At 45.6% G+C, this 14,424-nt stretch overlaps 1 protein-coding gene across 3 annotated transcripts in view; it reads left to right on the top strand.

Moving 5' to 3' along the window:
- Nucleotides 1–14,424, top strand: part of LOC142880106 (transcription initiation factor TFIID subunit 4) — a 79,873-nt gene that overhangs the window by 52,542 nt on the left and 12,907 nt on the right. For all 3 annotated transcript variants that reach the window (XM_076013775.1, XM_076013777.1, XM_076013776.1), the window contains one exon: nucleotides 1,895–2,017. In XM_076013775.1, the coding sequence (XP_075869890.1) occupies nucleotides 1,895–2,017 (123 nt within the window). The remainder of the gene's footprint in view (nucleotides 1–1,894; nucleotides 2,018–14,424) is intronic.

Genomic DNA, 14,424 nt, shown 5'->3' with positions numbered 1-14,424 from the left:
TTTTCATGCTTGGCCAACAAAGTATTTGTCCAAACCACAATGTATATTCAGGGCCATCCTCTCTAAAGAAACAGAAATCCCTCCCTCCCCCAAAAAAGGAACAAACAAATCTGTTTTAGATGTTCAGCTGCTGCTGCTGCTGCTGCTGCTGCTGCTGCTGCTTTATTTCCTTTACTTTGTGTTGTCTGGCCGTTTGAATCTTTGAACAGTTCCGCCGTGCTAAATGTGAAGTGGCAACACCCTAAAGGGCATGCCTCGCCACCGGGCTTTTTGGGGAAAATCAGAGGCAAACTGCATGCACATTTGAGATCCGACTTTGTACACCAAAGCAACCTTTTAAAGAGCGCCATCTGAAAGTAACACGAAATTTTCCCCCTGATCAGACAACGCACACGCCTCACACAAACACGAGCGCCTGGGCGGACGCACGCTGAGAGACAACATAAAAGAACATGAAAGACATGAAAGCCCACATTGATTGTCCCTGTTTGCTGCAGCCCAGGCCTCACACTCACCCAGCGGGCAGGCACGCAGGCAAGCTGGTGGGTAGGCATTCCCTGTGCTCCAGCCAAGACTGATAGGCACGTGTGTGTGTGTGTGTGTGTGTGTGTGTGTGTGTGTGTGTGTGTGCGTGTGTGTGTGTGTTTGCACGTTGAAGGGAGTGCTGACACCCTCTGTGCCAATGACCCAAGGGCCGCACACATCCACATAATACAAAGGGCAGCTCCCAGCGACGCGAGATTTCCCCTCAGCCCTGCGGCCAAGCATGACATTACCTTGGGCGGCGCCTCCACACCGACTTACTGTAATCATAATGGGACCTTGTGACTGCAAAACATGCCAGTTTTCTGACACTAGCTGCTGTTGCAGGAAGGAAAGTAAGAAAGAAAGGTGTTCTGTGCTACCCGGGTTTTGACAAGACGTGCAGGCAGAAATTCTCTCACGTGAATTTTTTTTTCCTCAGTATTAGTGGCTTGGGCCGCGATTAATTGAGTTAAATTGAAATGGGATTTATTAGTCAAGAGAATGTTTTTTAAAAAAAGATCGATTTTCCTCCCGCATGCTTCTGGGCTGTGCGCCTCTAAAATGTGAAGGTTTTGCACTTTGTTCGTTCATCGTTGTTCAAGATGATAGAAAAACCTTTTGTTTTTTAAAGTGATGTTTGGTGAAAGTGAACAGTTAAGGTTGAAGTTGAGCTTCATTCCCAACAGGGAAATTTGTTTGCTATTTCTAAAAATGAAGACTAAATATTTTAAATCATTTTTTCTGTTGTCTTTTGTAGTTTTACCAAAATAAATAAATAAATAAATAAATAAATCGAAATCCAAAATCAAATGGAATTATTTTTGTCCAAAATCACCCAGTGGCATTTCATTGTGGCGTTTGATGCCAGCTGTTGTTGTTGTTCGCCTTCACGTTTGTCCCAAATCGGCCTTTTCTTGTGACTCACCAGATGTAAATGTGGCTCTGGAATAAAACCTGTGTGTGTTGTTTAGCATCATCAGTGAGGAGTGAGAAGAGACAAGTTGCCAAAAGTTTATCAGTTGGTCGTTGTGAAGGCTGTTCAAACAATATGCTGACTCTTTTTTTTTTTTTTCCAGTGTTGAAGTTAAATTGGAATCTGAATGAAATCATCGGTTTGGCTGATTTCATCCGAGGCAATTTGTAGTCACGGTTTCACCTCCGTGTCGACGCAGACACACAACGTTGCTAATGTTAAGATGACCAGTCACATTCTTTTTTCTAATTTCACTACAACTCAGATGTAAACTTGCTCTGCTAGTATCTCAATTTTTCTGTCACTCAGACGTTGAACTCTCGCTTCAGTGCCAAACAGCAGAATGAACGCTGGTGGGTTTGAAAGCAACATCAGTGTGTGTTCTGTCTCCTCCAGATGCAACAGCAGGAACTGGCTCAGATGAGGCAGAGAGACGCCAACCTCACAGCGCTCGCCGCCATCGGACCTCGCAAAAAACGTAAGGTGGATTCAGCGGGGACGCCGCCGCCAGGGACAGAGGTAACGACACTCGGCGCTGTTCTTCTGCTCTGTCCAGTTACTCTCACCCAGAGCCTTTGCTGTGATAGAGACCACGCCAGTCATTATCACAGCACTCAGATGATTTGTTCTCACTGAAGACACAATAGCAGTTAAATACCATCAAAACCAGTTGACTGGTCAAATAAAAAAAAAACAACCCAGAATAGTCTGATCATTTCTGATACTAATAACACATCCCTCTGCATGTCTTTGGGATTGGGAGTGAGTTCTAGGTGGAAAGTATTAAACACACTTTTGCCTCTCTCTCCAGACGTTTGTAATTTCAAACATGCAGGGCATAAATAAATAAATAATTAAATGAGTCATTGAATATGTATCTTGGAAGACGGTGAATAAAAAAATAATCCATAACTGCAGGTTGAAATCGCTCTTCCAGCTACCGCTCAAGTCCACGCTAGACACAAGTTTAGTTTTGTGTTTTAATGTAGGTTGTTTACTTGAATTTAATTACTCTGCTTTGGTTCAGACACCTGAACAGCAACATCAGTCACCGGCTGCAAAATGCTGCAAACCTTTCATATGTCTCTGGGTCAAGGTTTCTGTTGTTAGTCAGAAACTCCTGGTAGTTTTTTGAGGTTATTAACATAAACGCAGTAACTGGCGTTGCTCCAAGGGCAATGAATCAATAATCTACTGTAGGATGTGGAATTGTAATTAGAAGATAATGCAGAACCCTTTTTTACATATTTGGCCGCCCCATACACGGACGCTCTTGCTTGTGTTGCATCCCTACGTTTCATGTCAAGTGTTACACAAAAGAGCGCAACAAATCAAAACAAAACGATACGAAAAAATATATACATTTTGACTTGTGCATTTTATTACATATATATGAATGTTCATTACAAATTAATGTTGTTTATTTTTTTTTTATTGCAACACGTTTTTTTTTTTCAAATGCAAACGGTTAAAATACCAGGACCATCTTTCAATTGAGGAACACCATTTACCAGTGAAAATAACAATAACAGTCATTATCACCAGTGCCACTGCTACTACAAATGGTTTTAATAGTACAATAGTGATGTGAATAAAATAATAATGAATAAATAGAATAAATAATAAGATAATATTTATGTAGTCTTTGTATAGTATGGAGAGCTTTAGCGTCATTTTGTAGAAATGTTTTATTTTATTTAAAAATAAACCAAATTTCCAAAACCCACACAAAATTAAAAGTGGAAAAATTTTGAAAATAAAGTTTAAACTATTTCAATTCACCTAGTAGGAGTACCATGACATAAAAAAACATTACATTTTATGTTGACCACATAAAAAAACAAAAAAAAACAACCAACAGACCACAAATTCAGAGAAGAAAAGCAAAGCCACCCACCAGAGGCAGAAGATCTGATGAATAGATAAGTGAGCAAGAAGAGCAAGTCCTAAATTGAATCACCCAAATAGAATATTGAATATGTAATCACATGTTGAGTAAAAGCAAAACTTTTGAAAACATTGGAATTGTGCACAATGTGTTGGCCGCGGTGGGAAGAGTCGCTGACATTCAAGCACTTTATTACCAACGTGAACATGTTTGATGGTCCAATCGGGCCTCGGCTTCCCCCTGTGAGCCCCCGACTGGCCGATCGCCGGTCGCACACGCAGTCAGGAAAAGCAGCTCTGGCACGCCGTCCTCGCTGCTGCCTGCCTGCCGCACTGCTCACTGAGCGAGGCGGGAATCGGACCCGTGGGTTGGCGACACTGCGCAGCCCTCTGAACCGTTCTTCTCATGTTTATTCAACTACGAAAAGGGGCCGACATGAACAAATCGGAGATATCCTGAGGAGTCGGGAGCCAACACGCGTCCGCAGGCGTCGGGGAATCGGCTTGTTGTTGGTGGATGGAGTCTCTCCCTCGGCCCATGGCTTCATTTTAACAGCCTTGCTTTGGGTTTTTTTTTTTTTTCAGCCGCACAATCCTTTGATGCTAACCTGGTCAGCGTGAACCTGTCACGTTAGCCACCCTGCTGGGACGAGCAGCCCACCTGACTCAGGAAATGATCTCGCGGTGACGCGTGACTGGCCCAGCATGCTCGTCGTTAAGCTGAGGTGTATTTATATATTATAGAGCAGCGTTTTCTAGGAGCCGCCACTCCACTGTCATATTCCTCCAGCGCCGCGTACATACGCGTAGTCATGCACAGTGACTGTACCCAGTCACATTTTCCCTTTAGGCAGCGAGTGCATTGAAATTCCACATATTCATCCGTAAGCATGATGCATCTAAAATAAAGCTGAATTTTGAATGTCAATTGGTCATTTTAATAGCCTCCCTATCGAGACGCGTCCTCACATCCTTTGCTGAGCAGGAACATGCTGCAGAGGAGCATAGTAATGCACCCGGTAAAAAAGCATAAATAACAAAATAAAAGCATTACTTCTGGTCCTTGAGTGCAGTGCCAACCTCTTTCAGAATGTTTTAGCCTGATGGGTATTAGCCTGCGACCTTCTGCTGCTTTCAGACAGAAGCAGCTCTCTCAAGCCGCTTTCCCAAATGCAGTTATACAACATAAACATGAATATATATCGTGCCCGGCTTGCTTCTTCTTTGCGCCGTCCTGTTCCTGTTAAATTAGATGGGGCATAATAAAACGGAGTCACAGCGTGCCCCTCCTCCGGAGTGATTGCAGTGGGGGCGGAAGAGGAGGAGGAGGAGGAGGAATCTTAACTTATTTTCACTTCGTTTTCACCTCCTCACATTTCTTCATTTCACATGGGCTGGAAGCGCCCGCAGCGTTCTCTTTCCCTTCTCCAGAGCAAAGTGAATGTGACTTTTCTAAGGGGGTCACAGGATGCCTGGAGGCCTGTGGGTGTTACTGGACTGTTGCCTGCTCTCAGCTTCACTGAGGGGCTTGTCATAGATTTCATCTCCACAGAAATGAGCCGGGGGGCCCTGGCCAGGAGCGCAGGCAGCCAACGTTATGAAGGGCCCATGCTGATTATTTCCCTCTGACATCGCATCCTGAGCTTTCCACATTAATCCCAGACAAAGGCAGCCCTTCAGTGCCTTGCCAGAGCTCAAATTAGGAAGCAGATAATGGCCTTGTTCAGATCCTGCTCTGTTCGCAGAGAGGCAGAGCTCCTGCTCAACTCCCTCCCTCCATTAACTCTTCTCCTCATCCCAGCACCTTTTCACCCTGATCGCACTGTGACGGAATTCAGGTGACACAATTTTCGCTCTGTTCCCCTGAAAATTCTCCCTTCCCCCACGCCCACCCTCCCCCCATCCCACCTTTAATTTGATGGTGGCTGGGCCCTGAGCCTGGATGTGAATGGCCAGGGGCAGTGAAAGTGATAGCCAGTCAAGGCTGGAGTGTCTGTCTCCAGCCTGATCTGGTCTGCAGGAGGAAACAAAGGGGGGCCTCACAGGGCTCCGCGGGGTGGATTAGCTGTGAGCAGCCAGCGGCTGGGACTGCTGGCTGGAGGAAGCCCTGCTGTGGCCCCAGCGGTGGGTCACTGCACAGGCAGAGTTGGTGCAGACATACACACACACACACACACACACACACAAATGCACGAGGCAGCCCACCCCCTCAAGGTCGAAAGTCCCCATCTTACAGCTAATCCCCCAATCAGCCCACTCAGGCTTTTGAAGTTTGTTCATAGAAGTCGTGGCTGAGCTACCTTGAAGACGGTGGAGGGATGAAGCCCAGTGACAAAGGGCAGCAGGAGGAGGATGGACACGTGGCTGCGGCCCAGATGGCCCCCAAACATTCGCCGGAAGACGTGGACTTTAATACTTCCATTTCAAAAAGTGTGGCTCTATTGAAAGGTGATATTTTAATTCCTGTTGCAGGATTTTTGCATTTGCCACCAAGAAAGTGTTTCAAAGAAGTGTTGCTTCTTCGTCGTCGTCTTCTTCACCCGACAGAATTTGGGGCTTTCCAATGTACGTGTTTAACCATCGTTAACCTCTTTGAGTGCAGCCGCAGCCCAAACATCAAGAAGGTGGCTGTTAGCTCACACATTCTGGGCTTGGAGACGGTCAGACACAGTGTGGCTCACAGCAACTCCTCCTCCCATCGGCTCCCATCACACCTTTATTCTCACATCAGCTCGACTCACGCCAACACGTCGCTGCTCCATTTCCCCCTCCATTGATTTTTGGCTTGAATAATTTCCTCTTTTCCCGTTTGACGCATGGCGTCTAGTCTGGCCGAGCGCCGTCCGCAACCTCCCTCAGCCTGCTGCGTCTCCGCACGTTCGCAGCCTTGCTCGCCGTCGCCCCCTGCAACTGCCGCCGTTTATCGCATCAAAGACGGAGCTTTGTTTGTCGACGCGAAAACACCGAAACCGCGCCTGTACCCCCCAACCACCACCACCACCACCTGCACCACCTGCACCACCCTCCCCCCCAGCTGCTCCGCCTCACACGTATCGGCCTCGGCCAGACAGAGAGAGAGAGAGAGAGAGAGAGAGAGAGAGAGAGAGGGGGGGGGGGAGGACAAAGGTAGGGTGGGAGATTTAATGGTCGGCACAGTCTATTTTTCCATTTGAATTCATTCCACCTTCTTTCTTTGAGGCTGTAGATCAGAAAGAAGGAGTGAGGCAATAGAGTGAGAGGCATGGGGAGAGAAGGGGGGAGAGGAGGCACAAGGAAAACTGATGCCCTTTCCTCCAGCTAAATTAACAGGAGTCACGTGGAAAACAATCTGAGTCTCCAATGAAGGAAGGGAGGGGAGGCAGGGGGGGAGGGCGAGGGGGAGGGAGAGCGAGGGGAGGGGAGGGGGGGGGGGACCATTAAAATTAGCCCCGAGCTATGGACTGCACCCAATATCACTAAAGCTGCACTCACTACAGATGTGGAGGCTGGCTTACAGGCAAACTATGCTCTGTTCTATAGCTACAATTAAAATCAACCTCGCTGCCAAAAAAAAAAAAATAAAAAATGGGGAGGGGTGGGTGGGGGAGGGAGGGAGGGAGGGGGTAGAAAGGCAGACATGGAACATCAAAGACAGATTGAAATGTGTAGTCAGTAATAAGAGTGGTCTCCAGGCCCCCAGGTTCTCCACGGTCCCCTTGTTAATGAGAAATTTTGACCTCTGGTTTGTAAGTTAAACTTGTAATCTCGGTTAATGAAGTAAATCAATCCCAACTCGGGAGTGTTCAGTGTCTCCCTCTGCCTTCTCCCCGCCAACCTCCCCTCTGTCCCTCGCTCTCTCCCGCGCCTTTTCTTCCTCTCCTCCTCCGACTCCTCCTCGTCGCTCCCAGTGAGACGCCTGGGACTCGAATGTCCAGGTCTTCAGCCAGACAAACAGGAAACTCGCAGAGAGCGGCGGTTCCGGAGCTGGGGGGAGGGGTGAGAGTGGGTGGGGGAGGGGAGGGGGTGATGGGGGGCATCTCAGGACTCGGCGGACTAGGACCAACCAGGCTGTTTGGTTAAGAAGGAAACAGGCCAATTGAAGGCGAGCAGAAGGGACAGTATGGAGGAAGCCACTCGCTGCTGCTGCTGCTCCTCCTCCTCCTCCTCCTCCTCCTCCTCGTTCCCTCTATCCGTCTTATTTCTCTGCTCACAACCTGTTAGAGGGAGGCCTTCTGCTTCTCACACAAACTGCAGGGTTTTTTTTTTTTTTTTTTTTAGTGTGGAACAGACAGAATAGTTTCTGGCTTCATGTAACCTCCTCTGAAGTCCTCTGGCTTCATTGACATTAACCCCAGATTAGCCACTCTGCTTATTTATTTATCTATTCCTCCTGTTAAGCGATGCAGCGCGGCGGTCCGCAGTACGAGCCAATGACTTGAGCCTGATTTATTTCAGCCTGTAATGAAGAGCGTGGATTCCCGCGTGGGCTTCCCCTCTCCACGCACTACACAAATATGATTAAAGAGGGCACAGATAGGCTGCCATTGGCTTCATAATGTCAAGAAGATTGTAATATTAGTTTGACTCTGCATCTCAAGGCGTTTCGATACTTCCAGCGAGGACGCAAAGGAGGCCGAGTTGAGTCTTGCGCCTGGTTACCGGGGCTGCTTGGCTGGGTGCCATCCGTTCTTGGAGCTTTAACACCGTGCACTTTGCCAACTCTTCCTCCCCCTGCACATCACGCAGTACAGTCATAACCACCAGTGGTGATTGCACTATGGTCTGTGGGTTAAAACATTTAAAATACAGCCATATCATTACCATGAATACATTCATATTTGCATGTGTGTGTGTGTGTGTGTGTGTTTTATTTTTAGTGTGTGAATTGCATTTATTTACTCATTATGTTTCTGCATTGAAATGCATGCACATTTCACATCATCTGAAACACCTAAGCCAAGCGTAAAAGACCTAACCAACAACCTGATGTGCAGTCTTTACCATGAGCTTAGCATTAGGTTGCCAGCGACTGCTAGCACCTATTACCACCACCAGTGTGAGTGGTGTGTGAATGAATAATGGGTTCAATGTAAAGCGCTTTGGGTGCCTTGGAAAGTGCTATATAAATCCAATCCATTATTATTATTATTATTATTATTATTATTATTATTATTATTATTATTATTATGACTAGGTATATGACATTGCTGTAATAATTTCTATAATTTCGGGTTCTTCCGGGAGAAGAGCCTGTGTGCACTGTTGTCAGTACGCTATGCAAATAACAATTAAAGGAGAACATTTGGGTATTCACTGAAAAAGAAATGCACCAGCTCTCCTGAATTTACCACATATCCATGGCCCTCAATCAATAGTGGTTTGCACATTCCATTAAAAACCAAAACTGTCAGTCCTTCAGTTGTGCTTGAGGAAAAGTCAGAAGATCACTGAAGTCGCAAGGTTTCATCCTCTGGCAGCCATAAATGTACCAAATTTTTTGCCAATCGATCAAGAGATATTTCACACAATCAGAGGGAAATGTTGACCTGCCGTTCACGAGCTGTCAAAAGTCATTGAAAAGTCAGAAGTCATTAAAAACATCTTCCCCGAGGCACTGCAGACAGCTCCAGCATTTTTTTTTCCCCATAATCTTTTCATTAGTTGTCAAGATATTTTACTTGGAGCCAAAAATGTCAAACTCATGAAAGCACTTTGGGAAAAGTTTGGAGCAGCACCAGTGTCATAAGGACGTGTGCTTTGGGGACCACAGCAACATATCATGGCAATAGATCCAATAGATTTCTCAATCTGGATAAAAGCAGCAGATGGAGCAACATCCACTCTGACACCTTCCAGTTCGTGCACTGTCTGACTAGAAAGACTCTGTGGGCTTCAAGGCACTGCGCGCGTGTGTGTGTGTGTGTGTGTGTGTGTGTGTGTTTTTAACCACTGACATTGCAGATCTTTCCCTTGTTAGACCACTTCGTGGGTTTGTGTGCACAAAACGCACATTTGTTTATTGTTTCAATTTAGACTTTGTGAGCCGTGCTGGAATAAAGTGGAGACTAGTGCGTGTCGAACTTGTTTGCTTTGTATTCAACAGACTCGCAGAATAGTTTGCCCGCTCCATCCTTTAACCCGCCCCAATTGTTGAAGTCGGTGGGATTGCTAAGATTTGACTTTTGGATTCTGGATCCAACTTAAAAAAAAAAAACCCTCCAACCTTGATCGATCACCGGGCTAATTAGAAAAAGAGCAGCCAGTGTGTTCTGTGGACAAAGAGCTCCTGCCAGAGTTCAGCTGGCAAAATTAGACAGCAGCACGCACTCTCCAAAAAGTGAATCAAAATGAAAGAGGTGCAATCAGTGTGGCCTTTCTTCATGTTGTGGCTCAGCTGTGACTTGAACAAGCGGCTACTTCAGTGCAGAACTCCTGCTGTGATGTTGGCAGACTGGAAACAAGATTCCCACATTTCTCATTTTTCCTCCACCGTCTTGATTTGTGACTCCAACATGTCAGAGACGACCACAGCTAATTTTGTTAGCTTTGTCTGCACTCACTTTATTTGACTATGTTGAAACATATTTGTTGAATGGGAGGATTTTAGTTTTTTTTGTTTATTTCTATGATTTCACTCAACCTAAATTGAATCAATTTCTCCTGAGGATTAATGAAGTTCTCTTTTTTTTATTCCGATTCTGATGATTTTCTTTGGTTGCCTAAAGCCATGGACATTCTTCAGACTGACAAAACAAGAACAAAAAAAAAAACCAAAACAACAAGGAACCAACGGCCTTGTGTAACGTTCTATCCAGCCTCAGTTGAATTTCTGATTAGCCTGTTTGAATTGAACCGGGATGAAAAAAAGCACAGTTCTTCTTCTTTCTGTGTGGAATGGAATCCAATATACATGGAGCAGAGGAGAGCACGCGTCACGCTAGTGTGACGACATTATTGTCTGCTGGGTCTGAAATATGTCAGTTGTCAAGTTCAATCAGCGTCAGTGGCGTCAGTGTGTGCTTGGCCGTGTTGTGTTAGATTGCACAGCGGTTGACCTGCATTTAGCAAATGCCGCCCGATCTGAAGTCGAAGCCGCGCTGAAGCCGCGCTGAAGACTCGAGACTCTCGCTTTCTTCGAGGAAAGAACTGAAGACGTTCTGAACACGTCTGAAAGTTACAGTTTTAACATTGCATGCTTTCTCCTTTTTCACATCAAGCTAACTTTCAGGAACAGGCTTTGGTCGGCATCGAGCTCTGTCTCATAATTTCATCACCCGATGATTAAAACTTTATCTCACGCGTTAATACACAGCGCCGTCCACACATTTGGCACTCTAAGCAAGGAAAAAAAGGGAAAAAAAATGAGCCGCTCGTGTCTGTGCTGTTGGTTGCGTTAACTGGATGGTGCTGTGGCGTCACAGCCGAGCATGAAGCAGTCAAACAACATTACATTTCTAATAATTGATCAGTTTAAATACACATACTCAGCCATTCAAAATGCCTTAATTAGCCTTTTTCATTTATTCATGTATGCAGATCTACAAACTCGGCTTAACACTGTAATCTTTCTATTTAGATAAGAACATTCCATACATTCATTATCACAGAAGAAGAAGAAGAAGTGATCCCCCATCGTTTCCGGCTTAAAAACTTTGCCCTTAAATAATGGTTGAATATACAGTTTTGACAACAAAGTTGAGCCTCGGGCCATTGAAAGATACTCATCTTAAAGAAATTAATTACCTCCCTTGTTAATCTTGATATAATTAAGTTTCTGAAGAATGAAATTTGCAGTGCCCCCCCCATCCTCTCCCTCCCCCCCCGCCCCCCCGCCTCGCCTCGCCTCGCCTCGCCGCTGTGGAGGCGAGCTGATGGCGGCTGGTGGTGCTGCTGCCTCCTGGCCGGGGACGTCCTGGGCCCACTCGCCTCGTCCTACGCCGCCGCCGCCGCTGCCGCCGCCACTCGCAGGGATAGGAGGCAGTCAATCCGCCTCTGTCGCTCCGCCGCAGCCACTCTGCCGCCTGGATTGTGTTTTTTTTTTTTTTCGTTTTTTTTTTCGTTTTTTTTTCCCCGTCCGGGAGGAGACGGAGACTCTGGGCTCAACGTGTGATTATGTTTTTGAGCGGCTGGAGAGTTTTAGTGCTGCTGCTAATGAAGTTGTCAACACGGAGGCAGTGTAGCTGAGCCACGGTGGAGCTCTGCAGCCCAGGAGAGTTTTCCTCTGCGACGGCTCACTTAAGAAGCTCCTCAGTCTCCGCACGTCTCGCTGCCGTTTTTTTTTTTTTATTTCTCCGACTTTATTTTCTTCTCTTTTATTTTGCTTTCAATTTTTCCAGTGCTGCTAAAAGTTTACCAGCATTTTCAGGGTTAGAGTGTGTTTTCCTTCAATTTTAATTTTGTTTTTCTTTGACTCGGAGTTCCAGCTCTATATTGGGCCACGAGGGCTCGAGCCGAGGGGGGAGCTGGCAGGAACACGCTGCCGAGGGTTTGCCAAATCTGATTCAGAAGTTTTCATTTTGGAGGCGGAGGTTAAGAAAGGGCTTCCTGCGTCGCTCTCGCTTACATTGCATCAAAACTCACCCCCTGCAATTTCCATTTTCCAGCTTGCCCATGGTGTGCAGCCCTTCATAAAAACACCCCCATAGCCGGCGACTGAGGACAGAGATGTTGGAATTTTAAATGCATTGTTTCATCGTTTTGAGAATTAAACTTCTTTTCAATAAAGTTTTCATTCAAGACTGCACCCCCCGCACCCCAAAAAAAAGAAAAGGAAAAAAAAGCAGCATATTGAGCCCTTTGTTTACAACCTCATACAAAAATGCTAAGGTTTAGCATCCTGCTAAAACAAATTTTTGATTGCACTTTGTTGAGGGATATATGAGTGCCCGTTGTGACATCACACAGGGCTGATTTCCTGGATCGCATCTTTTTCTGCTTGAAGAAAAAGATTCTAATTTCTAGGGAGTTGACTGGATGGTGTGCCTGCAGTGTAAACTGCACGCATGTTAATCTGCTGATGACTTATGATGGACTTCAACCTTGTTGTCGCTACATTCAGAAACACAGCCAGCTATCCAGCTTTTATACGTAACCTCCCCCATCACAATCCAGACCCAGCAGCGGCAGCAGCTCTTCTAGCACTACAGACACGCTGCTTAAGTGATACGCTTCCTGGTTTTTTTTGTGTTTTTTTTTTTTTTGGTTATTGTTTTGTGCTGGGATATTGTGTGATACTTTGTCCCCTATTTTCTTTTAACAGAAAAACAGAGCGTCTAAAATTAGCTTTAGAAAATGGTGAGAGAGAACAAACAAAGCAATCCATTAGTGAGGATGGCTTATTGGCTGACTTGCCTCTTCTCATGGCGGCCCATTAAAAGTGGTAATGTCTGCCTGCAGCAGTGCCCGGGGAAGAAGAAGGAGGCCATGGAAGGCATATTTCACATGCATCAGACACTGGAATTAAATAGACCAATGTTCCCTAAAAAGACTGAAGTACATCTCTTTCTGATGTGCGTCCCGGGCAAAAATTCATTGATCTTAGAATGTCCCTTGGCAATTATAAAATATTAAATCCAAGTCGCACTTTTTCGGCTCGGCTTAATTTTTTTTTTCCCGCTCGCTTTTCACTGCTTTCCATTTGACCAAATTAGAAAAAAAAAAAGAAAAAAAAGTTACAAATGGATGTCCGTGGAAAAAAAAAAAAGCCGGCGCTAATAAAGACTGCGGCCACTTTTAGATCTCTTTTGTTATGTTTCCGTATTGTTTTTGTGGGAGATCATTAGATGACGCGAGGGAGAACATGGAGATGAAAATGTGGTTTGGAGTGTTGGGCAGCACAAAGCAGGACTATAAATAAGTGGAATCAAGGCAAGCTGGGCGGGGAAGTGTGTGCGATGTGGTGACTGCTGGCACACGCAGTCCTCGGAGCTTCTCGTGCCTGTTCAGCACTCTGGGGATGACAAATATTTGTCGGCTGCTTTCCATTAGTTGTGTGTCCCTGCTGCTCTCCTCGCGCCCCCTGATGTCCCTCAGAGGCCAGCGAGGGGTCTGCAGTGAATTGCCCAAATTATTCAATTTAACGGCCACCTCAATAAATATAATCAGCCAGCTGTTTGACAAGGTACACACTTCATTACGCTCCCGCGCTTGTTTGTAGTTTCTCTAATTAAGATTTGGAATCGATCATTGAGTGTGTAATGTAGAGTGCTGCTCGGCCTGCGCGGGGAGCGAGCGACGAGGAGCCGCTCGCTGCAGCTCCAGCATTTAGCACAGCCACTGCAATGGGACTCAGACGTCCTGTGCTAATTAGGGAGGCCAATTAACTGTGAAATTCTGCCTTTTTTGACAAACGATCTCAGCAGAATTCAGACGCGTCACAAGATGAACGTGAATGTAATCGGCGCTGAAAGAGGAAGATGTTGTGAGCGTCTCAGTTATCAATGGGCTCTGACCTTTTTACCTCCTCGTGTGCACTGAATCTTTTGTACAGTAATGAGTCATTATAACTCAGAGTATAGACTCGGCAACACTGGAGAACCTCCGTGTTTCTTCATTTCGAATTCCCACTTCGATTGAGGATCACATGTATCTTTTAGTCGGCATCAATTATGTATTTGCTGAAGTGATGAACAACTTCCAATGGAAGAACTTTTTTGAATTTGCAAATTGCTGAACGTTGCCTCCATAACCTCAGTCAGTCCCTGAGTGCAGAGAGACCTACACATCAGGATTGGAGGTATCGTATCACAGTTATATTGATTCTGTGCAACCTGCTAAGACAGCCGGATGTTTGCCTATTGTCATCTTTACTCATTGTGTGCAGAGCTTAGCATCATTTTTTGGGGGGGGGTTAATTACATCTGCACATGTGCAAGACGACTTCTGTAAAATTCAGTACACAGACGAGTACAAGCAGATGTCTTTATGCTGAACAAATAGTTCTCACAAAATGCCAAGCGGTGGATTCTTTGTAATGAGGTGGAGACAGTCTTCAGTCTTCCCTCAATAAAATAAAATACATGGAAAATCTAAATGCATCTTAAAATGCAAAATAGAAGGAA

This window comes from Nelusetta ayraudi, unplaced genomic scaffold (assembly GCF_046127955.1).
Source record: "Nelusetta ayraudi isolate G7.1 ecotype Tasmania unplaced genomic scaffold, CSIRO-AGI_Nayr_v1 ptg000157l, whole genome shotgun sequence".
In the NCBI taxonomy this organism is placed as follows: Eukaryota; Metazoa; Chordata; class Actinopteri; order Tetraodontiformes; family Monacanthidae; genus Nelusetta; species Nelusetta ayraudi.
Note: the sequence above shows the minus strand (reverse complement) of the source record. Positions and strands in the feature narration are given on the sequence as shown.